Below are 25,168 nucleotides of genomic sequence, written 5' to 3' on the forward strand. Positions count from 1 at the left end.
AACGTAGGGATGAAATAGATTCAGCAAAGTGAGGCCCGATATTCTAGATAGAGCGAGGATAGCAAAGAGAACTTTGCAGTCTACAAAAAACCCTAAAGCAAAAAACCACGCAAAGGGGGCAAAAAGACCCACCGTGCCGAACTAACGGCACGGCGGTACACCCTTTGCGTCTCAGAGCTTCCAGCAAAACGAATTAACAAGCTGGACAGAAAAAGTAGCAACAAAAGCAAAGAAGCACTTATCTAAGCAGAGCTCAGAAGCTGCAGTACCACTTGTGACCACAGGAGTGAATTCAGCCACAGAATTCACAACAGTACCCCCCCCCTTGAGGAGGGGTCACCGAACCCTCACCAGAGCCCCCAGGCCAACCAGGATGAGCCACATGAAAGGCACGAACAAGATCTGGAGCATGGACATCAGAGGCAAAAACCCAGGAATTATCTTCCTGAGCATAACCCTTCCATTTAACCAGATACTGGAGTTTCCGTCTAGAAACACGAGAATCCAAAATTTTATCCACAATATACTCCAATTCCCCCTCCACCAAAACCGGAGCAGGAGGCTCAACAGATGGAACCATAGGTGCCACGTATCTCCGCAACAACGACCTATGGAATACATTATGTATGGAAAAGGAGTCTGGGAGGGTCAGACGAAAAGACACAGGATTGAGAATCTCAGAAATCCTATACGGACCAATAAAACGAGGTTTAAATTTAGGAGAGGAAACCTTCATAGGAATATGACGAGAAGATAACCAAACCAGATCCCCAACACGAAGTCGGGGACCCACACGGCGTCTGCGATTAGCGAAAAGTTGAGCCTTCTCCTGGGACAAGGTCAAATTGTCCACTACCTGAGTCCAGATCTGCTGCAACCTGTCCACCACAGAATCCACACCAGGACAGTCCAAAGACTCAACCTGTCCTGAAGAGAAACGAGGATGGAACCCAGAATTGCAGAAAAATGGAGAGACCAAGGTAGCCGAGCTGGCCCGATTATTAAGGGCGAACTCAGCCAACGGCAAAAAGGACACCCAATCATCCTGGTCTGCAGAAACACAACATCTCAGATATGTTTCCAAGGTCTGATTGGTTCGTTCGGTCTGGCCATTAGTCTGAGGATGGAAAGCCGAGGAAAAAGATAGGTCAATGCCCATCCTACCACAAAAGGCTCGCCAAAACCTTGAAACAAACTGGGAACCTCTGTCAGAAACAATATTCTCAGGAATGCCATGCAAACGAACCACATGCTGGAAGAACAAAGGCACCAAATCAGAGGAGGAAGGCAATTTAACCAAGGGCACCAGATGGACCATTTTAGAAAAGCGATCACAGACCACCCAAATGACCGACATCTTTTGAGAAACGGGAAGGTCAGAAATGAAATCCATCGAAATATGTGTCCAAGGCCTCTTTGGGACCGGCAAGGGCAAAAGCAACCCACTGGCACGTGAACAGCAGGGCTTAGCCCTAGCACAAATCCCACAGGACTGCACAAAAGTACGTACATCCCGTGACAGAGATGGCCACCAGAAGGATCTAGCCACTAACTCTCTGGTACCAAAGATTCCAGGATGACCAGCCAACACCGAACAATGAAGTTCAGAGATAACTTTACTAGTCCACCTATCAGGGACGAACAGTTTCTCCGCCGGACAACGATCAGGTTTATTCGCCTGAAATTTTTGCAACACTCGCCGCAAATCAGGGGAGATGGCAGACACAATGACTCGTTCCTTGAGGATACTCACCGGCTCAGATGAACCCGGAGAGTCGGGCACAAAACTCCTAGACAGAGCATCCGCCTTCACATTTTTAGAGCCCGGAAGGTACGAAATCACAAAATCGAAGCGGGCAAAAAATAACGACCAACGGGCCTGTCTAGGATTCAAGCGCTTGGCAGACTCGAGATAAGTAAGGTTCTTATGATCAGTCAATACCACCACGCGATGCTTAGCTCCTTCAAGCCAATGACGCCATTCCTCGAATGCCCACTTCATGGCCAGCAACTCTCGGTTGCCCACATCATAATTACGCTCAGCAGCCGAAAACTTCCTGGAAAAGAAAGCACATGGTTTCAACACTGAGCAACCAGAACCTCTCTGTGACAAAACCGCCCCTGCTCCAATCTCAGAAGCATCAACCTCGACCTGGAACGGAAGAGAAACATCTGGTTGACACAACACAGGGGCAGAACAAAAACGACGCTTCAACTCCTGAAAAGCTTCCACAGCAGCAGAAGACCAATTAACCAAATCAGCACCCTTCTTGGTCAAATCGGTCAATGGTTTGGCAATGCTAGAAAAATTACAGATGAAGCGACGATAAAAATTAGCAAAGCCCAGGAACTTTTGCAGACTTTTCAGAGATGTCGGCTGAGTCCAATCCTGGATGGCTTGGACCTTAACCGGATCCATCTCGATAGTAGAAGGGGAAAAGATGAACCCCAAAAATGAAACTTTCTGCACACCGAAGAGACACTTTGATCCCTTTACAAACAAAGAATTAGCACGCAGGACCTGGAAAACCATTCTGACCTGCTTCACATGAGAGTCCCAATCATCTGAGAAGATCAAAATGTCATCCAAGTAAACAATCAGGAATTTATCCAGATACTCACGGAAGATGTCATGCATAAAAGACTGAAACACAGATGGAGCATTGGCAAGTCCGAACGGCATCACTAGATACTCAAAATGACCCTCGGGCGTATTAAATGCAGTTTTCCATTCATCTCCTTGCCTGATTCTCACCAGATTATACGCACCACGAAGATCTATCTTAGTGAACCAACTAGCCCCCTTAATCCGAGCAAACAAGTCAGATAACAATGGCAAGGGATACTGAAATTTAACAGTGATTTTATTAAGAAGGCGGTAATCAATACACGGTCTCAGCGAACCATCCTTCTTGGCTACAAAAAAGAACCCTGCTCCCAGTGGTGATGACGATGGGCGAATATGTCCCTTCTCCAGGGATTCCTTCACATAACTGCGCATAGCGGCGTGTTCAGGCACGGATAAATTAAATAATCGACCTTTTGGGATTTTACTACCAGGAATCAAATTGATAGCACAATCACAATCCCTATGCGGAGGTAGGGCATCGGACTTGGGCTCTTCAAATACATCCTGATAATCAGACAAGAACTCTGGGACCTCAGAAGGAGTGGATGACGAAATAGACAAAAATGGAACATCACCATGTACCCCCTGACAACCCCAGCTGGATACCGACATAGAGTTCCAATCCAATACTGGATTATGGGTTTGCAGCCATGGCAACCCCAACACGACCACATCATGCAGATTATGTAGCACCAGAAAGCGAATAACTTCCTGATGTGCAGGAGCCATGCACATGGTCAGCTGGGTCCAGTACTGAGGTTTATTCTTGGCCAAAGGTGTAGCATCAATTCCTCTCAACGGAATAGGACACCGCAAAGGCTCCAAGAAAAACCCACAACGTTTAGCATAATCCAAATCCATCAGATTCAGGGCAGCGCCTGAATCCACAAACGCCATGACAGAATACGATGACAAAGAGCATATCAAGGTAATGGACAGAAGGAATTTGGATTGTACAGTACCAATGACGGCAGACCTATCGAACCGCTTAGTGCGCTTAGGACAATCAGAAATAGCATGAGTGGAATCACCACAGTAGAAACACAGACCATTCAGACGTCTGTGTTCTTGCCGTTCAACTCTGGTCATAGTCCTATTGCACTGCATAGGCTCAGGTTTAAGCTCAGGTAATACCGCCAAATGGTGCACAGATTTACGCTCGCGCAAGCGTCGACCGATCTGAATGGCCAAAGACATAGACTCATTCAAACCAGTAGGCATAGGAAAACCCACCATGACATCCTTAAGAGCCTCAGAGAGACCCTTTCTGAACAAAGCTGCCAGCGCAGATTCATTCCACAGAGTGAGTACTGACCACTTCCTAAATTTCTGACAATATACTTCTATATCATCCTGGCCCTGGCACAAAGCCAGCAAATTTTTCTCAGCCTGATCCACTGAATTAGGCTCATCATAAAGTAATCCGAGCGCCAGGAAAAACGCATTGACATTACTCAATGCAGGGTCTCCTGGCGCAAGAGAAAATGCCCAGTCCTGAGGGTCGCCGCGCAAAAAAGAAATAATAATCAAAACCTGTTGAATAGGATTACCAGAAGAATGAGGTTTCAAGGCCAGAAATAGCTTACAATTATTTTTGAAATTAAGAAACTTAGTTCTATCACCAAAAAACAAATCAGGAATAGGAATTCTTGGTTCTAACATAGATTTCTGATCAATAGTATCTTGAATCCTTTGTACATTTGTAACGAGATTATCCATTGAAGAGCACAGAGCCTGAATATCCATGTCCACACCTGTGTCCTGAAACACCCAAATGTCTAGGGGAAAAAAAAGACTGAACACAGAGCTGAGAAAAAAAAATGATGTCAGAACTTCTTTTTTCCCTCTATTGAGAATCATTAGGTTGGCTCCTTGTACTGTTATGTAGGCAATCCAGTGACACAGTGTGCCAGCAATCAGAGCACATACAGTGATCTGACAATAACCCAAAAAACAATAGAACGAGCTCTGAGACGTGGAATCTCTGTAGACCGCAATACCTGAACCTATCCTAAACACAACTAAAGGCAGCTGTGGATTGCGCCTGACACTACCTATGCAACTCGGCACAGCCTGAGGAGCTGACTAGCCTGAAGATAGAAAAACAAGCCTGACTTGCCTCAGAGAAATACCCCAAAGGAAAAGGCAGCCCCCCACATATAATGACTGTTAGCAAGATGAAAAGACAAACGTAGGGATGAAATAGATTCAGCAAAGTGAGGCCCGATATTCTAGATAGAGCGAGGATAGCAAAGAGAACTTTGCAGTCTACAAAAAACCCTAAAGCAAAAAACCACGCAAAGGGGGCAAAAAGACCCACCGTGCCGAACTAACGGCACGGCGGTACACCCTTTGCGTCTCAGAGCTTCCAGCAAAACGAATTAACAAGCTGGACAGAAAAAGTAGCAACAAAAGCAAAGAAGCACTTATCTAAGCAGAGCAGCAGGCCACAGGAAAGATCCAGAAGCTCAGATCCAACACTGGAACATTGACAAGGAGCAAGGAAGACAGAATCAGGTGGAGTTAAATAACAAAGCAGCCAACGAGCTCACCAGAACACCTGAGGGAGGAAGCTCAGAAGCTGCAGTACCACTTGTGACCACAGGAGTGAATTCAGCCACAGAATTCACAACACAGACCCCTTTGAATTTTTCACTCTTTGCTTCATTGCAGCCATTTGGTAAATTCAAAAAAGTTATTTTTTTTTCACAATAATGCACACTCTGCATCCCATCTTGACTGAAAAAAATCAGAAATGTTTGCCAATTTAATATAAAAGAAAAACTGAAATATCACATGGTCGTAAGTATTTAGACCCTTTGCTCAGACACTCGTATTTAAGTCACATGCTGTTCATTTCCTTTGTGATCCTTCTTGAGATGGTTCTACTCCTTCATTGGAGTCCAGCTGTGTTTAATTAAACTGATAGGACTTGATTTGGAAAGGCACACACCTGTCTATACAAGACATCACAGCTCACAGTGCATGTCAGACCAAATGAGAATCATGAGGTCAAAGGAACTGGCCAAGGAGCTCAGAGACAAAATTGTGGCAAGGCACAGATCTGGCCAAGGTTACAATAGAATTTCTGCAGTACTCAAGGTTCCTACGAGCCTAGTGGCCTCCATAATCCTTAAATGGAAGAAGTTTGGGACCACCAGACGTCTTCCTAGACCTGCACGTCCAGCCAAACCAAAGAATCGTGGGAGAAGAGCCTTGGTGAGAGAGGTAAAGAAGAACCCCAAGATCACTGTGGCTGAGCTCCAGAGATGCAGTAGGGAGATGGGAGAAAGTTCCACAAAGTCAACTATCCTTTATGGCAGAGTGGTCCGATGGAAGCCTCTCCTCAGTGCAAGACATATGAAGACCCTCATAGAGTTTGCTAAGAAACACATGAAGGACTCCCAGACTATGAGAAATAAGATTCTATGGTCTGATTAGTTGAAGATAGACCTTTTTTGGTGATAATTCTAAGCGGTATGTGTGGAGAAAACCAGGCACTGCTCATCACCTGCCCAATACAATCCCAACAGTGAACCATGGTGGTGGCAGCATCATGCTATGGGAGTGTTTTTCAGCTGCAGGGACACCAAGACTGATTGCCATTGAAGAAAACATGAATGCGGCCATGTACAGAGATATCCTGGATGAAAACCCTCTTCCAAAGTGCTCTGGACCGCAGACTTGGCCGAAGGTTCACCTTCCAACAAGACAATGACCCTAAGCACACAGCTAAAACAACAAAGGAGTGGCTTCAGAACAACTCTGTGACCATTTTTGACTGGCCCAGCCAGAGCCCTGACCTAAACCCAATTGAACATCTCTGGAGAGTCCTGAAAATGGCTGTCCACCAACATTCACCTTCCAACCTGATGGAACTGGAGAGGATCTGCAAAGAAGAAGAGCAGAGGATCCTCATATCCAGGTGTGAAAAACTTGTTGCATCATTCCCAAGAAGACTCATGGCTGTACTAGCTCAAAAGGGTGCTTCTACTCAATACTGAGCAAAGGATCTGAAAACTTATGACCATGTGATATTTCAGTTTTTCTTTTTTAATAAATTTGCAAAAAAATACTACATTTCTGTTTTTTTTCCAGTCTGTGGCTGTTTGACAGTCGCAACACATGTAGGGATTGCCCGTTTCTTAGGTAATCCCGACATGTGTTGCGGCTGATGAGCAGTTGCGTGACATGCAGCCACGGCGACTCGAGCATTTTTTTCAAGCACGCTGAAAATACTCGATTACGATTCGAGTGTGCTTGGATAACACTTTATCTGCGCACGCTCGCTCATCACTACTGGAAATATAACCAGAGCAGGGAGGAACACTTGCAGTGAAGACTTATCTCCACTGCAGGAGTCGGCACAGACACTGTGAAAGGCAAGACATAGCCTTGATCTTCCGGGACAGTGGGACAAACCCGCTGAATCCCGGACGATTGGGAGCTATGTTAGAGGTGTTGCCAAAAATTAGAAAATCATGGCACATCTCTTATAAAAATATCTCCATATCTGTCTAAATGTTTTGTGCAGTGTTGCAGCTGAATCCCATGCATAATAAAGCTTAATAAAACGTTCTTTATTTTTTATTTTTTATTGGCATTTTTATGAGTGTCCCGATGCCCCCGTCTTCCTATGCTTGCTCTTTAGTACTCTCTGTCTTTACAGTCGTCCCCCCTTGCGGCTACCATCTGCAGATTACATTGCGGTGAGTGCGCTCCCCCGCTGTCTGAGTCCTCGCGCTGCCGTGGCAACGTGTCTGTGACGTTGCTGGCTCCGCCCCCCATCTTGACGCGTCAGACGGGGAAGTGGAACAGTGACGGGGATGCCGACCTGCGCATGCGCCGGGACTCGGCTTAGCGAGGCGAGCGCCATTACCACGCCGCACCCACCAATGAAGGTAGGATTATAAAAAACCCACATTTTGACACTAACACTAGCAACCCCCGGACGAAGCTAACGCGAAACGCGCGTTGGGGCTCATCACAGCACGTACAGGTCACGTATCACTTTTACTTATTACTATTTGGATGCAACATGGAGTTGGGCTTAGACATATTTTTTTGTATGCAGCAGCACTTTCTAATGAGAACTATGTGGCTATCATTTTTTTGGACTTTCTGATAGGGCATAGTCAGAACTATACTGATATGCACTGGCATTTGAAATAGAGCATGTAGCATCGTTCTGGTTCCTACTAGTAACTACTAATGTGGCTCGTATATTTAACTATCATCCACGAATTTGGTATGGTATGGTATGACTTACATAGTGTATGCAACAGCTCTATATATATTTTTTCTATGTATGCAAGTTCAGAGATTTGCAAATAGATGTGATACTGTACCTGCACGTACTGTGGTTTTGCATGTGCATCTCCATTTTTTATACTTTTTTATACTATTTGTGGTAAAAGAGATTTATTATCTATAATAAAGAATTTTTGTATTATATTCATGACCGTTGCTTCCTTGTTTGTATATGTTGGATTTTCGTGGTTCCTTTGGAAGTGTCATGCAGATAGGCCGTTGTTCTATCTTTTGGGTATACTTAATAAAACTGAGTAGCAATACGTCAGACAAACCATAGACAGGTGTGGCGCTGTTTTTGGAAGAAGGCAACCAAGCTTTTCTAATCCTGGGTAGCACCTTAAAGAAGACCTGAAGGCGGTTATGTTCTTATTAAAATCAGGATTAGGGTGAATAGATTGCACCTGAAAACCATCTCCGCTCATCTGTATACAATTACTTTGACAGCAAACACCTGGATATTTAGAGCCTGATCCAGATGAGTCTAATAGTGGCCACGTGGCAGTGACGCTCAAAGCCCAGCCTGGCATCTCGATTTCAATGATATTTGCAATCTCGGGATGCAGATTAAGTTGAATCCAATGGGGGAACAAGGAGCTGTCAGCTCCCTGCTCCTCCAATCAGCTTGTCTATCTGAGGCGCAGCACAGCAGGCACAATGACATCACTATATCGCGCCTGCAGTCCAGAGCTCGCTCCATACACAGCACAGACTGGAGCAGCGCATCAGGGGAACGGGCTAGGTGAGTAGTGTTTTTTTGTTTGTTTTTTTATTTCGTCAGTATTTATGAGAGGAACTGTGGGGGAAGGTAATTCACTGTGGCACCTCAAATTTAGTGACAATTGTTGGGGCTTCATACTGTGGGGGCATTATAGGGGCATCATATTGTACTGTGGCATCTAAGAAGGTATCATACTGTGTTGGGGACACATAAGCTTTTGATACACTGTGGAGTCATCATGTTGTGCGTGTTGGGGCGGGACAGTGGGGGCAAATTGTGGTGGGGAATTCATTGTGGGTGCATCATTGTTTATTGGGGCATTTTTGGGGTCACCACACTATGGGGGATAATGAATGTATGGGATTTCAGTAGTGGCGCTATTTCTGTGTGCTTGTTCCTGTCTTTAAAAGTTGGGAGGTCTACCCTTCTGTGCCTGTGCCTATGTGCACTTAGCCAAATATTATTCATTTATCTGTTTAGGAGGCAGAGGGAGTGAGAATTTGACTGTTATCTTCCTTTTCTACATGATCAGTATAGTCAGAAGGACTACAGCTCTTGTAAGCTCCATTAACCCCTTAGTGACCGAGCCAATTTTTACAACCACTGTCACTTTATGAGGTTATAACTCTGGAACGCTTTAACGGATCCCGCTGATTCTGAGATTGCTTTTTCGTGACATATTGTACTTCATGTTAGTGGTAACATTTCTTTGATATTACTTGTGATTATTTATGAAAAAAATGGAAATATGGTGAAAATTTTTAAAATTTTGCAATTTTCAAACTTTGTATTTTTATGCCCTTAAATCAGAGAGATATGTCACGAAAAATAGTTAATAAATAACATTTCCCACATGTCTACTTTACATCAGCACAATTTTGGAAACCAATTTTTTTTTATTAGGGAGTTATAAGGGTTAAACGTTGACTAGCAATTTCTTATTTTTACAACACTTTTTTTTTTTTTTTTTAGGGACCATATCACATTTGAAGTCATTTTGAGGGGTCTTTGTGATAGAAAATAACCAAGTGTGACACCATTCTAAAAACTGCACCCCTCAAGGTGCTCAAAACCACATTCAAGAAGTTTATTAACCCTTTACGTGCATCACAGGAACTGAAACAATGTGGAAGAAAAAAATGAACATTTAACTTTTTTTTTTGCAAACATTTTACTTCAGAACCATTTTTTTTATTTTCATAAGTGTAAAAACAGAAATTTAACCATAAATAAAATTTGGTTGTGCAATTTCTCCTGAATACGCCTGATACCCCATATGTGGGGGTAAACTACTGTTTGGGCGCACCGCAGAGCTTGGAAGAGGAGTGCCGTTTCACTTTTTCAATGCAAAATTGGCTGGAATTGAGATTGGATGCCATGTCACGTTTAGAGAGCCCCTGATGTGCTTAAAAACTGGAAACCCCCCACAAGTGACACCATTTTGGAAACTAGACCCCTTAAGGAACTTATCTAGATGTATGGTGAGCACTTTGAACCCCCAAGTGCTTCACAGAAGTTTATAACGTAGAGCCGTGAAAATAAAAAAAAAAAAAAAAAAAAAAAATCACATTTTTTCTACAAAAATGATCTTTTTGCCCCCAAATTTTTATTTTCACAAGGGTAACAGGAGAAATTAGACCACAACAGTTATTGAGCAATTTTTCCTGAGTACGTCGATACCCCATATGGGGAGTAAACCACTGTTTGGGCGCACCGCAGAGCTTGGAAGAGAAGGAGTGCTGTTTTACTTTTTCAATGTGGAATTGGCTGGAAGTGAGATTGGACGCCATGTCACGTTTGGAGAGCCCCTGGTGTGCCTAAACAGTGGAAACCCCCCACAAGTGACACCATTTTGGAAACTAGACCCCCCAAGGAACTTATCTAGATGTGTGGTAAGAACTTTGAATGCCCAAGTGCTTCACAGACGTTTATAAGGCAGAGTCGTGAAAATAAAAAATATTTTTTTTTCCACAAAAAAGATATTTAAGCCCCCAAGTTTTTATTTTCACAAGGGTAACAAGAGAAATTGGACTCCAAAAGTTGTTGTCCAATTTGTCCTGAGTATGTTGGTACCCCATATGTGTGGGTAAACCACTGTTTGGGTGCACGGCAGAGCTCGGAAGGGAAGGAGCGCCATTTTGGAATGCAGACTTTGATAGAATGGTCTGTGGGCGTTATGTTGCGTTTGCAGAGCCCCTGATGTACCTAAACAGTAGAAACCTCCCACAAGTGACCTCATTTTGGAAACTAGATCCCCCAAGGAACTTATCTAGATGTGTGATGAGAACTTTGAATGCCCAAGTGCTTCACAGAAGTTTATAATGCAGAGTTGTGAAAATAAAGAATATTTTTTTTCCCACAAAAGATTTTGTAGCCCCCAAGTTTTTATTTTCACAAGGGTAACAGGAGAAATCGGACCCCAAAAGTTGTCCAATTTATCCCGAGTACGCTGATGCCCCATATGTGGGGGTAAACCACTGTTTGGGTGCACGGCAGAGCTCAGAAGGGAGGGAGCACCATTTGACTTTTTAGCGCAAAATTGGCTGTCGTGTTTGGAGACCCCCTGATGTACCTAAACAGTGGAAACCCCCCAATTCTAGCTCCTACCCTAACCCCAACACACCCCTAACCCTAATCCCAACCCGATCCATTATCCTAATCACAACCCTAACGATAATCACAACCCTAACGATAATCACAACCCTAACCCCAAAACAACCCTAATCTCAACCCTAATCAAAACCATAAATCCAGCACACCCCTAATCCTAATCTCAACCCTAACCTCACACCTAACCCTAATCCCAATACACCCTTAACCCTAATCCCCAACCTAACCCTAATCCCAACTCTAACCCTAATTTTAGCCGCAACCCTAGCCCTAACCCTGACTTTAGCCCCAACCCTAACCCTAGCCCTAACCCTAACTTTTGCCCCAAACCTAACCCTAGCCCTAACTTTAGCTCTAACCCTAACCCTAGCCCTAAGGCTACTTTCACACTTGCGTCGTGTGGCATCCGTCGCAATCCGTTGTTTTGGACAAAAAAACGGATCCTGCAAATGTGCCCGCAGGATGCCTTTTTTGCCCATAGACTTGTATTGCAGACGGATGGCCACACGTCGCATCCGTCCTGCACTGGATCCGTTGTGTTTTGTCGGACCGTCGTCACAAAAAAAAGTTCAATGTAATCTTTTTTTTGTACGTCGCGTCCGCCATTTCCGACAGCGCATGCGTGGCCGTAACTCCGCCCCCTCCTCCCCAGGACATAGACTGGGCAGCGGATGCGTTGAAAAACTGCATCCGCTGCCCACGTTGTGCACAATTTTCACAACGTGCATCGGGCCGACGCATTGCGACGGCCCCGTACCGACACAAGTGTGAAAGAAGCCTAACCCTAGCCCTAACCCTAAATTTAGCCCCAACCCTAACCCTAAATTTAGCCCCAACCCTAATTTTAGCCCCAACTACTCTAGCTGCCGGCCGGCAGATTATGGCAGGCGCACTGCGCATGCGCCCGCCATTTTCTTTCCCGATGTAGAAGCCGGCGGGCAGGAGGGAACGCAGGAGGACCCAGGGACACCGGTAAGTATAACAGGTCCCCTAATCCCCCTATTTCTCTGTCCTCTGATGTGCGATCACATCAGAGGACAGAGAATGACAGATCGCTTTTTTTTTTTTTTGCGACCGCCGGTAAACAGTTAATTACCGGCGATCGCAAAACAGGGGTCTGTAAAAACCGACCCCGATCATGTTTTTTGGGATCTCGGCTACCCCTGGAAGCCGAGACCCCAAAGATCTTCCGGGTGCCAGCCGGCCAGCGGGCGCCCACTGCGCATGCGCCCGCCATTTTTTTGCCGGAAAAAAATGGCGGCACCCATCGTTAGCCACGAGGAGCACCGGGGGAGACAGGTGAGTATTGGGGGCTATCGGGGACTCCATTTCTCTGTCCTCTGATGTGCGATCACATCGGAAGACAGAGAAATTAAATGGGAAATCGCGTTTTTTGTTTTTTTTGGGACCGCCGGTAAACGGTTAATTACCGGCGATCACAACCCGAGGGTCGGTAAAAAACCCCCGAATCATGTTCTCTGGGGTCTCGGCTACCCCCGGCAACCGAGACCCCAGAGAAAATCCGACTCTGGGGGGCGCTATTCACTTTTTCCACAGCACCGTTAATTAACGGCGCTGTGGTTTAAGTACCCTTAACTGCCGCCGTTAAAAGGCGTATCGGCGGTCGTTAAGGGGTTAACTGACTTGTAAATCAAACGAAAGACACATGGCTCGAGGAATTTTCACACAGCCTGGCTGGAATTTCAGATCCCATTATAGAAATGTGTGCGTGACCCTCAGACAATTTACAGTGAGCAGAAATCCTTACCTAGGTCATTTAATAATTCTCTTAAATATGTAGGCTCCTATTGCTGCTGTAAATTTAAGTGTATACATTTATAATAACTATCATAAAATAATCATTAAAATAAATGTTAAATTTACTACTCTATGCATAACCTTTATGTCGGGTAGGCCCCATGCCACATATATAGCACTCACACATTGGTCATACACCACACACAAGTTGCGTACACATTGAACACCTACGGCCGGAGTTTTACGGACGTATGAGAGGTGCAAAAACTACGCATTGCACACGGACCAATGATTCTCTATGGGGCAGCTCCTATCTGCCGTGTATTTCTCGGCCGTATTTTACGGGCGTAGAAAATCGCAGCATGCTGCGTTTGTCAGCGTATTGTGAAAAAAATCCGCCAATGAAAGTCAGTGAGACACATATATATATATACACAGTTAGGTCCATATATATTTGGACAGAGACAACATTTTTCTAATTTTATTTATAGACATTACCACAATGAATTTTAAACAAAACAATTCAGATGCAGTTGAAGTTCAGACTTTCAGCTTTCATTTAAGGGTATCCACATTAAAATTGGATGAAGGATTTAGGAGTTTCAGCTCCTTAACATGTGCCACCCTGTTTTTAAAGGGACCAAAAGTAATTGGACAGATTCAATAATTTTAAATAAAACGTTCATTTTTAGTACTTGGTTGAAAACCCTTTGTTGACAATGACTGTCTGACGTCTTGAACTCATGGACATCACCAGACGCCGTGTTTCCTCCTTTTTGATGCTCTGCCAGGCCTTCACTGCAGTGGTTTTCAGTTGCTGTTTGTTTGTGGGCCTTTCTGCCTGAAGTGTAGTCTTTAACAAGTGAAATGCATGCTCAATTGGGTTGAGATCAGGTGACTGACTTGGCCATTCAAGAATATTCCACTTCTTTGCTTTAATAAACTCCTGGGTTGCTTTGGCTTTATGTTTTGGGCCATGTCCATCTGTAGTATGAAACGACGACCAATCAGTTTGCTGCATTTGGCTGGATCTGAGCACACAGTATGGCTCTGAATACCTCAGAATTCATTCGGCTGCTTCTGTCCTGTGTCACATCATCAATAAACACTAGTGACCCAGTGCCACTGGCAGTCATGCATGCCCAAGCCATCACACTGCCTCCGCCGTGTTTTGCAGATGATGTAGTATGCTTTGGATCATGAGCTGTATCACGCCTTTGCCATACTTTTCTCTTTCCATCATTCTGGCAGAGGTTGATCTTGGTTTCATCTGTCCAAAGAAAGTTCTTCCAGAACTTTGCTGGCTTTTTTAGATGGTTTTTAGCATAGTCCAGTCTAGCCTTTTTATTCTTGAATCTTGTGAGTGGCTTGCACCGTGCAGTGAACCCTCTGTATTTACTTTCATGCAGTCTTCTCTTTATGGTAGATTAGAACATTGATACGCCTACCTCCTGGAGAGTGTTGTTCACTTGGTTGGCTGTTGTGAAGGGGTTTCTCTTGACCATGGAGATTATTCTGCGATCATCCACCAATGTTGTCTTCCATGGGCGCCCAGGTCTTTTTGCATTGATGAGTTCACCAGTGCTTTCTTTCTTTCTCAGGATGTACCAAATTGTAGATTTTGCCACTCCTAATATTGTAGTAGTTTCTCAGATGGGTTTTTTCTGTTTTCACAGCTTAAGGATGGCTTGTTTCACCTGCATGGAGAGCTCCTTTGACCACATGTTTACTTGACAGCAAAATCTTCCAAATGCATGCACCACACCTCAAATCAACTCCAGGCCTTTTATCAGCTTAATTGAGAATGACATAACGAAGGGATTGCCCACACCTTTCCATGAAATAGCTTTGGATTCAATTGTCCAATTACTTTTGGTCCCTTTAAAAACAGGGTGGCACATGTTAAGGAGCTGAAACTCCTAAACCCTTCATCCAATTTTAATGTGGATACCCTCAAATGAAAGCTGAAAGTCTGAACTTCAACTGCATCTGAATTGTTTTGTTTAAAATTCATTGTGGTAATGTCTATAACCAAAATTAGAAAAATCTTGTCTCTGTCCAAATATATATGGACCTAACTGTATTTATATTTCATACAGCGCTAGATAGCAAAAGCCAGCAATTGAATTACCGGATTTTCTGCTATCTCCTTATCAAACCCGGCAGGATATGAGACATGGTTTACATAGAGTAAACTATTTCATATCCCTTAAGGTACCGTCACACTAAGCGACGCTGCAGCGATACCGACAACGATGTGGATTGCTGCAGCGTCGCTGTTTGGTCGCTGGAGAGCTGTCAGACAGCTCTCCAGTGACCAACGATCCTGAAGTCCCCGGGTAACCAGGGTAAACATCGGGTTACTAAGCGCAGGGCCGCGCTTAGTAACCCGATGTTTACCCTGGTTACCGTTGTAAATGTAAAAAAACAAACACTACATACTTACATTCCCGGTGTCTGGTCAGGTCCCTCGCCTTCAGCTTCCAGCACTGACTGAGCGCCGGCCGTAAAGTACAGCGGTGACGTCACCGCTGTGCTTTGCTTTACGGCTGGCCGGCGCTCACCAGTCAGTGCGGGAAGCTGAAGGCGAGGGACATGATCAGACACCGGGAATGTAAGTATGTAGTGTTTGTTTTTTTACATTTACAACGGTAATCAGTGTAAACATCGGGTTACTAAGCGCGGCCCTGCACTTAGTAACCCGATGTTTACCCTGGTTACCAGTGACGACATCGCTGAATCGGCGTCACACACGCCGATTCAGCGATGTCAGCGGGAGATCCAGCGACAAAATAAAGTGCTGGACTTTCCCCAGCGACCAACGATCTCCCAGCAGGGGCCTGATCGTTGGTCACTGTCACACAGAACGATTTAGTTAACGATATCGTTCAGTGTGACGGTACCTTTATTTTTTTTACATATTCCTTACTAACATTATTAGTGGAGTCTGTGTGCAAAATTTGGGGGCTCTAGCTGTTAAAGGGTTAAATCATGGAAAAAACTGGCGTGGGCTCCCGCACAATTTTCTCCGCCAGAGTGGGAAAGCCAGTGACTGGGGCAGATATTAATAGCCTAGAGAGGGACCATGGTTATTGGCCCCCCTGGCTTTCACGAATATGTGAGCCCATGGAACCATTATATGTCCATTTTGCAAGGTTGCAAGAAAAAAAACGCAGTACAGATGCCATACGGATTACATACGGAGGTTAACATGCGTAAAATACGCAGCCACACCCTGCCTACGGATGACATACAGAACACTGTTTTGGGATCATTTCTGCGTATTACGCCTGTAAAATACGGACCGTATTTCCCTACGATGAGTGTGACACCGGCCTACCACTTGTACTATGTCAGGCTGGATATTCAGACCAAGATTATTTAGTTTCACTGACAGCAAGCAGATATCTTGAATATCAATGCTAACAATGATAGTGAATAGAAATGTTGCCCACTCACGCACCACACACTTTGGACATATCCTACACATTACACACATTATTATTATTATCATTATTTTTTTTGATTTATATAGCACCATTGATTCCATGGTGCTGTACATGAGAAGGGGTTACATACAAGTTACAAATATCACATACAGTAAACAAACTAACAATGACGGACTGATACAGAGGGGCGAGGACCCTGCCCTTGCGGGCTTACATTCTACAGGATTATGGGGAAGGAGACAGTAGGTTGAGGGTTGCAGGAGCTCCGGTGTTGGTGAGGCGGTAGCTCCGGTGTTGGTGAGGCGGTAGCTTCGTTGGTGATGAGGCAGCAGCGGTGTCAGTGCAGGCTGTAGGCTTTCCTGAAGAGATGAGTTTTCAGGTTCCGTCTGAAGGATCCGACTGTGGTTGATAGTCAGACGTGTTGGGGCAGAGAGTTCCAGAGGATGGGGGATATTCGGGAGAAGTCTTGGAGGCGATTGGATGAGGAGCGAATAAGTGTGGAGGAGAGAAGGAGGTCTTTGGGAGGACCGGAGGTCACGTGAGGGAAGATATCGAGAGATTATTTCAGAGATATATGGAGGAGACAGGTTGTGGATGGCTTTGTAGGTCAGTATTAGCAATTTGAACTGGATACGCTGAGGGAATGGGAGCCAGTGAAGAGATTTGCAGAGGGGGGAAGCGGAGGAGTAGCGAGGAGAGAGATGGATTAGTCGGGCAGCAGAGTTAAGGATGGACTGGAGAGGTGCAAGGGTGTTAGCAGGGAGGCCACAGAAAAGGATGTTGCAGTAGTCAAGGCGGGAAATGATGAGGGCGTGCACAAGCATTTTAGTAGATTGGGGGTTGAGGAAAGGACGGATCCTGGAGATATTTTTGAGCTGGAGGCGACAGGAGGTGGAAAGAGCTTGGATGTGTGGTTTGAAGGACAGGGCAGAGTCGAAGGTTACTCCGAGGCAGCGGACTTCGGGTACAGGGGAAAGCATGATGTCATTGAATGCGATAGATAGGTCAAGTAAGGAAGATTTGTGGGATGGAGGAAAGATGATGAGTTCAGATTTGTCCACATTGAGTTTGAGGAAGCTAGAGGAGAAGAAGGAGTATATGGCTGATAGGCACTCTGGGATTCTGGACAGCAGAGCGGTGACGTCTGGGCCAGAGAGGTAGATCTGAGTGTCGTCAGCATAGAGGTGGTACTGGAATCCATGGGACTTTATGAGTTGTCCCAAGCCAAGTGTATAGATTGAGAAGAGTAGGGGTCCTAGAACAGAGCCTTGGGGGACTCCAACAGAGAGAGGGTGGGATGAGGAGGTAGTATGGGAGTGGGAAACGCTGAATGTGCGGTTGGAAAGGTACGAGGCGATCCAGGATAGGGCGAGGTCTTTGATGCCAAAGGAGGAGAGGATCTGTAGTAGGAGGCAGTGGTCAACTGTGTCGAAAGCAGAGGACAGGTCTAGAAGGAGGAGTACAGAGTATTGTCCAGTAGCTTTGGCGGTAAGTAGGTCGTTAGTGATTTTGGTCAGGGCAGTCTCAGTTGAGTGATGGGGGCGGAAACCAGATTGTAGATTGTCGTACAACAAGTTAGATGAGAGGTGGGAGGAGAGTTCAGCATGGACGTGCTGCTCCAGGAGTTTGGAAGCAAATGGGAGCAGCGATATTGGGCGATAGCTGGACATAGCAGTTGGATCGAGGGTTGGCTTTTTAAGGATAGGCGTGATTGTGGCATGTTTGAACGCAGAGGGGAAGGTGCCAGAAGTTAGTGATAGGTTGAAGAGGTGGGTTAGGGATGGGATAAGTGTGGTGGTGAGGTTGGGGAGGAGGTGGGATGGGATGGGGTCGAGCGCACAAGTGGTGAGGTGGGATTTGGAGAGGAGACAATTAACATTACAACGTGCATGTCATTCACACATTACATCATCGTGCCGGTCCTACTCCCAGGATTATGGTGTAAGGTGGCATAATCTATGGTAGTTTAAATGTCTTCTTGTTTTCATTCTAGGTGCACTACTCTCCATTACATTGAATTGGTCATGAATAAGAACGCCAGGCCACATGTTGCTGGTGCTAATGTGAGCATCCTGTGTAAGTTGAACGAGCTATCAGCCTGCAGAAATCATAATCTTCAATGAACATCAGTCATGACAAGCACAGGGATCTTCTGCAGACCCATGACAACCCATCGGCGCCCTGCAATCACGTGACATGGGAGCTGATGGGCGTGTCCTGTGACGCGATTCCTCTCGACACGAGTTAAATGCCGCTGTCAGAGATTGGCATTTAACATATTAACAGCCGTGGGTGGATTGCGATTCCACCTGCGGCTGTAAGGGGCACATGTCAGTTGTCATGTGCTGGGATAGATGTGGGCTCCGGCACAAATACAGGAACACGACCTATGATGTACCTATAGGTCATGAAGGGGTTAAACTTCTGTGTAGATAAACGGGCTGTAGGGCAACCCATGTGGTAGCTATTTAGCGAGATATGCAGCAGATATATATGGTGCTGCCACCCAGAGATTAGCACAACTTTTTGTACCTGTACAAGGTGCCATATTACTGCTGACACTCTGCTCTAGTGACCAGATTAGATTTATCCCATAGTGAAGGTCATGACAAAAATGATAAAAAAAATTCACAAACTTGCTGTTTTTCAAATCAGCCATCAAAAAGGATAGCTGTCAACTATTGAAAGGAACAAAAAATTGTTTAAAAAATATTAGAGCAAAATATATATAATGTTAAATGATTTTAAAGTACAAAATGCGGTTAATATACTTTCAAGTTTCAGGGACAAATTCTGGGAGTTCATAGGAACGACTAGAGAGTTGTGTGCTGCACTTTACTTTAGCCACACTCAGTCTCTTTATCCCAGACATGCATGAAAGATGACAATGAGAACGGCTCACGGGACATCGCACAAATGATCTTTTGTAGCAGGACTTGCTAGTACACGTCACTGTGTCAGTGTACTCCATAGATATTTGCAGTATCTCAAATGCTTCCATCAACGTCTCAGAGCAGGCCCAGACTGGCCCACGGGGGACAGGTGAATCCCCGGGTGGGCCACTCTGCAGGAGTGGGCCCCCACCCTCCTATATGAGTAGCGCCGGTAATGCAGCATGTACAAACAAGGGCGACGGCTCATCATTCATTTCACAAACTACCCAGATTTACTATATAATAGTATTCGCACAGGCAAATTTAATGGGTGTCAGGTAACTGAACAGTGGGCCCCCATTATCAATGTCACCGGTGGACCCTTGGCACCCCAGTCCTGCATTGTTCCAGAATACTAATTTATGAATAATTTGCGAAATTTAGATATTTATTATTAATTTTGCATTGTACAGAAAATATATTGCACTTTACATAGTGCCATTATCTCTGTATGCACCAGTCCAGAATTTGCTTCTGACCCACAATCAAGCATTATTTTAGCTTTGAATATTGAAGCAAATCTTATTTTGGACAACAACGTGTACAGTATACAGTGGGGCAAAAAAGTATTTAGTCAGTCAGCAATAGTGCAAGTTCCACCACTTAAAAAGATGAGAGGCGTCTGTAATTTACATCATAGGTAGACCTCAACTATGGGAGACAAACTGAGAAAAAAAAATCCAGAAAATCACATTGTCTATTTTTTTAACAATTTATTTGCATATTATGGTGGAAAATAAGTATTTGGTCAGAAACAAACAATCAAGATTTCTTGCTCTCACAAACCTGTAACTTCTTCTTTAAGAGTCTCCTATTTCCTTCACTCATTACCTGTAGTAATGGCACCTGTTTAAACTTGTTATCAGTATAAAAAGACACCTGTGCACACCCTCAAACAGTCTGACTCCAAACTCCACTATGGTGAAGACCAAAGAGCTGTCAAAGGACACCAGAAACAAAATTGTAGCCCTGCACCAGGCTGGGAAGACTGAATCTGCAATAGCCAACCAGCTTGGAGTGAAGAAATCAACAGTGGGAGCAATAATTAGAAAATGGAAGACATACAAGACCACTGATAATCTCCCTCGATCTGGGGCTCCACGCAAAATCCCACCCCGTGGGGTCAGAATGATCACAAGAATGGTGAGCAAAAATCCCAGAACCACGCGGGGGGACCTAGTGAATGAACTGCAGAGAGCTGGGACCAATGTAACAAGGCCTACCATAAGTAACACACTACGCCACCATGGATTCAGATCCTGCAGTGCCAGACGTGTCCCACTGCTTAAGCCAGTACATGTCCGGGCCCGTCTGAAGTTTGCTAGAGAGCATTTGGATGATCCAGAGGAGTTTTGGGAGAATGTCCTATGGTCTGATGAAACCAAACTGGAACTGTTTGGTAGAAACACAACTTGTCGTGTTTGGAGGAAAAAGAATACTGAGTTGCATCCATCAAACACCATACCTACTGTAAAGCATGATGGTGGAAACATCATGCTTTGGGGCTGTTTCTCTGCAAAGGGGCCAGGACGACTGATCCGGGTACATGAAAGAATGAATGGGGCCATGTATCGTGAGATTTTGAGTGCAAACCTCCTTCCATCAGCAAGGGCATTGAAGATGAAACGTGGCTGGGTCTTTCAACATGACAATGATCCAAAGCACACCGCCAGGGCAACGAAGGAGTGGCTTCGTAAGAAGCATTTCAAGGTCCTGGAGTGGCCTAGCCAGTCTCCAGATCTCAACCCTATAGAAAACCTTTGGAGGGAGTTGAAAGTCCGTGTTGCCAAGCGAAAAGCCAAAAACATCACTGCTCTAGAGGAGATCTGCATGGAGGAATGGGCCAACATACCAACAACAGTGTGTGGCAACCTTGTGAAGACTTACAGAAAACGTTTGACCTCTGTCATTGCCAACAAAGGATATATTACAAAGTATTGAGATGAAATTTTGTTTCTGACCAAATACTTATTTTCCACCATAATATGCAAATAAATTGTTAAAAAAACAGACAATGTGATTTTTTGGATTTTTTTTTCTCAGTTTGTCTCCCATAGTTGGGGTCTACCTATGATGTAAATTACAGACGCCTCTCATCTTTTTAAGTGGTGGAACTTGCACTACTGCTGACTGACTAAATACTTTTTTGCCCCACTGTATATTGGATTTCTTAAGAAGTTTCCAGGCAAACACAGGTTAAAATTTGAATATCCAATGTGCCACGTACTTAGCCCCAGGGCCGGTTTTAGGCAAAGTGGGGCCCTAGGCAAAGTTTAAAATGGGGCCCAAAATGCTAACATATTGCACATCACACAGAAGCATTTTGGTTGTATTTACATGCGCTGATCTCAGGCCGCTACACGAGTGTGATCGACAATACTGAAGTCGTTGTGCGCTTGTTTCACGGCCTCTTTCCACCGTCTGAGAAAGAATGATGGGGACAGAATGATCACTAATAGATCAATAACAGATCACCATACAATATCATGTTATCAGCAGCACATCTACAGTTTATCCCGGCAATGTCCTGCTAAGAACAATGATTTTTATTCCGGCATAAACATCCAATCACCCAATGAATATGCAGCATTTTGCTTGTTTAGTATAATACACCCCATACTCCTCCACATATTATAATGCGCACCACAGTCCTCCATATTGTACCATCCACACCCCATAGTCCTCCATATAATAGAATGTGCCCCATAGTCCTCCATATAGTATAATACACTCCTCATAGTCCTCCATATAGTATAATACACTCCCCATAGTCCTCCATGTAGTATAATGCACTCATCATAGTCCTCCATATATTAAAAAATACTCCTCAGTCCTCCATATAGCATAATACATTCCTCACAGTGCTCCATATAGTATAATGCACCGCCATAGTCATCCATGTAGTACACTTCACTTCCCATAGTATAATGCAACCCATAGTTCTTCATATAGTATAATGTATTCCCCATAGTCCTCGATACAGTATAATTCAGCCCACATATAGTATAATGCAGCCACCACCCCACAGAGTATAATGCAGCCACCCCACAGAGAATAATGTAACCCCCACAGAGTATAATGTAACCCCCCACAGAGTATAATGTAACCTCCCCATAGAATATAATGCTGCCCCCATATAGAATAATGTAGCCCCCTCATAGAGTATGACGCAATCACCCCTCATAGAATATAAATATAATACAGCCCCCCATAGAATATAATGTAGCCCCAAACAGGATATAATATAGCCCACCTCCCCATAGAATATAATGTAGCCCCATCAAAGAGTATGATGCAATCATCCCTCACAAAATCTAATAAAGCCCCCCCCCCCGGTATAGTTCAATGAGGCGGGGGAGTTGGCGCTGGCGGCAGGTGGGCCCCCCTGCCTCACAGGGGCCCCATAGCAGCTGTGCAACTTGCCGCTAGCTGGGGGCCCCTGGGGGAGCAGGGGCCCCAGGCAGCTGCCTGGTCTGCCTGCCCCTAAGGCCGGCCCTGCTTAGCCCAAATTCAGACGTCTGTGTTTTTAAGCAACATGTATGGCGTCCGTGTGCTGTCTGTTACATCACTAACCCATTCATTGCCATGTGCGAGTTTGGTCAGTAAATTGGAACAATTTCGGACATGTCCCTTTTTCTTTTTGCAGATCATTTACAAAAACAGGACTTGTGAATGTGTTATTTCATCTGTGGTGCGTTAAAAAGGGACATGTCTGCAACATGCGTGCACTACCATTGAATACGATGGGTGTGCGTCTGACCGTATTTGCCGTCCTTAAAGCTCGGACCACACACGGACATAAAAAACGGACCGAATATTGGCTTAAAAAATGGACCGCATACAGATATAAACACGGACTGCATGCGGACATAAAAAACGGACCGCATATGGACATAAAAAACGAACCCCATACGGACATAAAAAATGGACCGCATAAGGACTTAAAAACCGGACCGCATATGGACATAAAAAACAGACCGCATACAGATTTAAAAAAACGGACTGCATAAGAACTTAAAAAAACAGACCGCATATGGACATAAAAAACGGACCGCATATTGGCTTAAGAAATGGACCGCATACAGATATAAAAACGGACCGCATGCAGACATAAAAAACGGACCACATATGGACAAAAAACGGACCGAATATGGACATAAAAAACAGACCGCATACAGACATAAAAAACAGACCGCATACAGACTTAAAAAAACAGACCGCATACGGATATAAAAAACGGACCGCATACGGACATAAAAACAGACCGTATATTGTTTAAAAGGAATATCCCTTGGTGTAAGTCCTAAATTTTCACTGAGAACCCCTGGAGACATAAACGGAAGATGTGACATTCTTAAGAAACATTGTGGTCGCAATGACTGGGTTTAACTTCTAAAGATCTGACGATAAAATCTAAGGCTGCCGTCACACTATCAGTATTTGGTCAGTATTTTACCTCAGTATTTCTCAGCCAAAACCAGGAGCGGGTGATAAATGCAGAAGTGGTGCATATGTTTCTATTATACTTTTCCTCTATTTGTTCCATTCCTGGTTTTGGCTTAGAAATACTGAGGTAAAATACTGACCAAATACTGCTAGTGTGACGGCAGCCTCAAAGTTTAAAAAAGTAAAAGTAAACTGAATACTTTGGTAGCAGTAGTCGGGACCCTAAAAACTGAATGGGGCCCTCTGTGAACATTTGCCAGGTCTATCAGCTCCTGGAATAAATTGCTATTGGTATAGATAAGAGAAAGCCCCTCACATGCTTGAACTGCCACTTACAACTCTTTGTTGGGCTGCAGTGCCCCATCAGACGTGCCAGGCTTGTATTCTCCAAGGTGACGGCGTGGGACATGCTTTTCCACGGCCGGGGCGGTGAACATCCATGACAGGACTCTTGGGTCGCTCCGTAGTCTCCATCTCAGGATGAACATCGCTATCTGACGGTTACAGATTGGGCTTCAGACTCGCAGATGATGGAGGAGAAGAAATTAGCAGATAAAAATGGAGACAAAAAAAATCAGGTAGAAATCCTCTAAAATAACCAAATAGACTGATGTTCCCGGTGTCAAATGTCCAGCGAAAGTGATCCGGCTGGTTAGAGAAGTATCTGAGGGAAACGCTCCACAGTCTCATTCATCCCAGTGTAAAATATTCACGAGAAACACAGTCTGAGTAAATGCTTCGCCAAGCGATGATTGTGGCTACCGGGCGTACAAGTCTGAGGAGAACAAGTCTAGTTCATTCACAAGCAGACGCCATGGCTCTCTTCCCTGTAGCTCCTGCCCTTCTGACATGTGTCATCTCTGACAGCACACCACAGGCACAGGCCCTTTAAGGAAGCTCAGGTTGCTACATAGTAGCTATTTCAAGAGAAGTGTCAAGCCCCCTATAAATGCGGCCCCTACACCCAATCATACAGGCCCAGAGGTGGGACTCGGGCAACAGGGCGGGAAGGGAGACTGTTATCTAGGTCTGAGGCTCCCACACCCACTGGCCATGCTTTATGGTGTGCTTCCACCACAGACACCTGCCTCCTGAGCACTTCCCTTCTTACTCACCATAGACCGGTGCTTTACACGAGCTTTCTCCAATCCGCCACATAGAAGACGAGTCTAAGTGATGGTGATTACGACAGGAACTTTTATTCTATAAAATTCACAAAAAGGACGAAGTACCCCCCTATAACAACAAGCGACATCGCCCCCTGATGAATCATACACCTAATATTGCTGTAATGATTCATAGGAAGGACGTC

The 25,168-nt window shown here is 44.8% G+C and overlaps 1 protein-coding gene across 2 annotated transcripts in view; it reads right to left on the reverse strand.

The window, feature by feature from the left end:
* Positions 1-24,780, reverse strand: part of GLS2 (glutaminase 2) — a 172,021-nt gene extending 147,241 nt beyond the window's left edge. For both annotated transcript variants that reach the window (XM_069758450.1, XM_069758449.1), the window contains exon 1: positions 24,193-24,780. In XM_069758450.1, the coding sequence (XP_069614551.1) occupies positions 24,193-24,344 (152 nt within the window). In that variant the 5' untranslated portion in view covers positions 24,345-24,780. The remainder of the gene's footprint in view (positions 1-24,192) is intronic.
* Positions 24,781-25,168: the final 388 nt, after the last annotated feature.

This window comes from Ranitomeya imitator, chromosome 3 (genome assembly GCF_032444005.1).
Source record: "Ranitomeya imitator isolate aRanImi1 chromosome 3, aRanImi1.pri, whole genome shotgun sequence".
NCBI classification, from domain to species: Eukaryota; Metazoa; Chordata; class Amphibia; order Anura; family Dendrobatidae; genus Ranitomeya; species Ranitomeya imitator.